The sequence below is a fragment of the Charadrius vociferus genome, unplaced genomic scaffold (genome assembly GCF_000708025.1).
Source record: "Charadrius vociferus isolate BGI_N301 unplaced genomic scaffold, ASM70802v2 scaffold163, whole genome shotgun sequence".
NCBI classification, from domain to species: Eukaryota; Metazoa; Chordata; class Aves; order Charadriiformes; family Charadriidae; genus Charadrius; species Charadrius vociferus.
The window spans coordinates 2,733,420-2,735,792 of NW_009648332.1; the positions used below are offsets into that span (position 1 = coordinate 2,733,420).

General features: G+C 42.2%; 2 protein-coding genes across 2 annotated transcripts in view; one reads left to right on the plus strand and one right to left on the minus strand.

Annotated features, from left to right (window-relative positions):
- LOC104286248 (protein zyg-11 homolog B) overlaps nucleotides 1–1,962 on the minus strand; it is a 23,887-nt gene extending 21,925 nt beyond the window's left edge. Inside the window, exons 1-2 of the mRNA XM_009884825.1 lie at nucleotides 1,945–1,962; nucleotides 78–185 (exon numbers count right to left, since the gene is read on the minus strand). Of these exons, the coding sequence (XP_009883127.1) occupies nucleotides 78–185; nucleotides 1,945–1,962 (126 nt within the window). The remainder of the gene's footprint in view (nucleotides 1–77; nucleotides 186–1,944) is intronic.
- A 216-nt stretch (nucleotides 1,963–2,178) lies between these two features.
- LOC104286249 (cytochrome c oxidase assembly factor 7) overlaps nucleotides 2,179–2,373 on the plus strand; it is a 2,302-nt gene continuing 2,107 nt past the window's right edge. Inside the window, exon 1 of the mRNA XM_009884826.1 lies at nucleotides 2,179–2,248. Within this exon, the coding sequence (XP_009883128.1) occupies nucleotides 2,179–2,248 (70 nt within the window). The remainder of the gene's footprint in view (nucleotides 2,249–2,373) is intronic.

Below are 2,373 nucleotides of genomic sequence, written 5' to 3' on the forward strand. Positions count from 1 at the left end.
CACCGCGGCCCCCCATTTTGGCCCCTTTTTTTTTTTTTTTTTTTTTCCTCTCCCTTCCCTGTTTTTTAACCCCCGACCTGGAAGTGAATCTGCCTCAGCCGGCCGGGAAACAGCGCCGGGCCCGCCTCCCTAAAAGGCGCCGCGGCAGGCACGGGCTGCTGCCGGTTCTCCGGGTGAGTGGGAACCTTAAAATCCAGGTTTAAGGGTGCAGAGCGTCAGGAAAAGGGTCCGTTACTCGACAAAGCGCATTGGCCTCGCGTGTTGCTGTGCGTGTGAGCCCTTCCCTGGCGCCCGGTTTGCTTCCATTGCGGAGCAGGCGGCGGTGAGTCTGTCCGAGCAGAGGCTGTGAGGACTGCGGCGGTTGCGTGGCAGTAACCTCTCAAACCCAGGAATTCAACGTCAGCTTTTATGCTTGTTGCTTACAGATCAACCTCTGTACTTTAAATGTTTCCTGCCCGAACTAGTTTGTTCTGGTAATATGAATAATAATCTGCAGTACAATAGGTTTTGCCACCTGCTTCGAAGTTGGAGGGGAGCTTTGCCATAAGCTTTTATACAAAATAATACAGCGGTCGTGATGAAAACCTGTCTCCCAACAAATACGTGCTATAATGTATTGTTGGTAAAGAGAATACGGTTATTTTTTGTTTCAGGATACAAAGTAAAGAGTGATACAATTAACCCTGTCTAAGTAGAATGAAACTATAAAGAGTTTACTGTTAAACCTTTTAAAGAATTACTTGTACTACATACAGTAGCTTTGAATAATAGTTGTTTGCAAACCAGCAAAACACATAAATAAACATTAGGGAACAATTGCTAAAATTGTTTATGTTTCTGTCATTACAAGATGACAAAATATTATACAAATATTATCAAACACAATTTTGCCTGTTCAGGGACTACGTAATGAAAGTCAGTTACAGTCCCAATTCTTTAGATTAGGATGTTGACATAGAGAAAATAAGTTACGTGCTCAGGATCGGACAAGAACAGAATGAAAAGTCCTCATGTTCTGAATTTAATAACTTAAAAATCTAATCTGTTGAGAAGAAATAATTTATATAATTATGGACACATAAATTAGCTTATATTAGGGAGGGGATAGTACTGTTATTCTTTGCCCATTACATATCTCTTCTACCTCCTAATGTCTTTGGGAGCTTCCAGGCTGTTCTTTTGTACCTATTAACAAATTCACTCATTCACTCCAACCTGAGTATCACCAGTTGTCTTTGCCTTCTTTTTCTCATTCCATTGAATTAATGATAGGATCAGTCTTACTTTCTCAGATGGCAGTCAGCATGTATATCTTCTTACGGCCTTGTCACAGACATGTCAGTGCTTTTGGCTGGTACATTTTGAAAACAAGATTTTAGCTTCATGTGGTCTATGTGTGTTAACTCCAACCCAAATACTGAAAAATCCAAAAAGTTTTAAGGAAATACTTTAACAGAAGTTGTAACTGGCATTTCAGCAGCACGTCCAGCATGTGCTGCCATCAGTCTGACAGGCAGTGGATCTTACAATTAGCTCCAGCCGTTAATAGACAACCTGGTTTCATCCTATGGGAGCTGATGCACAGGATTTAACTGGGTTTTGTTTATCCCAAAAGCTTGAGAAGCCAGCGTGATATTACTGAAATAACTTGGGACAAAGCATTCTCAAATATTCTTAGAAATTAATTCTAACTCAAATGTTCTTTGAAATTAATTTTAACTCTAAGAAATTTGCCACGTAAATTACCTAATGTGCTGCTATACTCTCAGAAAATTCAGTTTGTGCTCAAAACTGCTGGAATTGGATAGTGCACTGTATTTTATATAAGTATCCTGATATCACATCTGGCTTAAATTCATCCATATCTAGAGAATTAGGGTTTGTTGGGTGGTGTTAATTGCTTACCAGTTTTCAACAACCCTGGCACCGCCTGTGGCGACACACTGGGACACAGGGTGCCATCTCGCCCTCCAAGAAAGCATCTCCAGGATCTTTTGGTGCACCACAAAAAGGGACGGTTGCTTGCAACAGTTGCAAGCAGCAACTCTCCCATCCTAAAAGTGAGTTGAAAATTATTTAGCTGTTAATCTGAGACAAAAACACACAGCCAGCAAGTTGGGGACTTGGTAAAGCAGCCCTGGCTTCCAGGCCACATATAGTGTATTAATACACGGGTTAATGTGTCAACTGATGGATTTGATTGTCCCGAACCTCAGAAATATGTATCCAATGGCGCAAAACTCGGAAAGTAAAATACAAAAAATGAATGACTGGTTAAAGCTTCGGAACCGTCAGTCCCTGGTGATCCCGAGAGGGAGAGATGAGGCAGCATAGGCGAAGGCGGGGCCCTGCCCGCCGGGCGGCGCCAGAGCC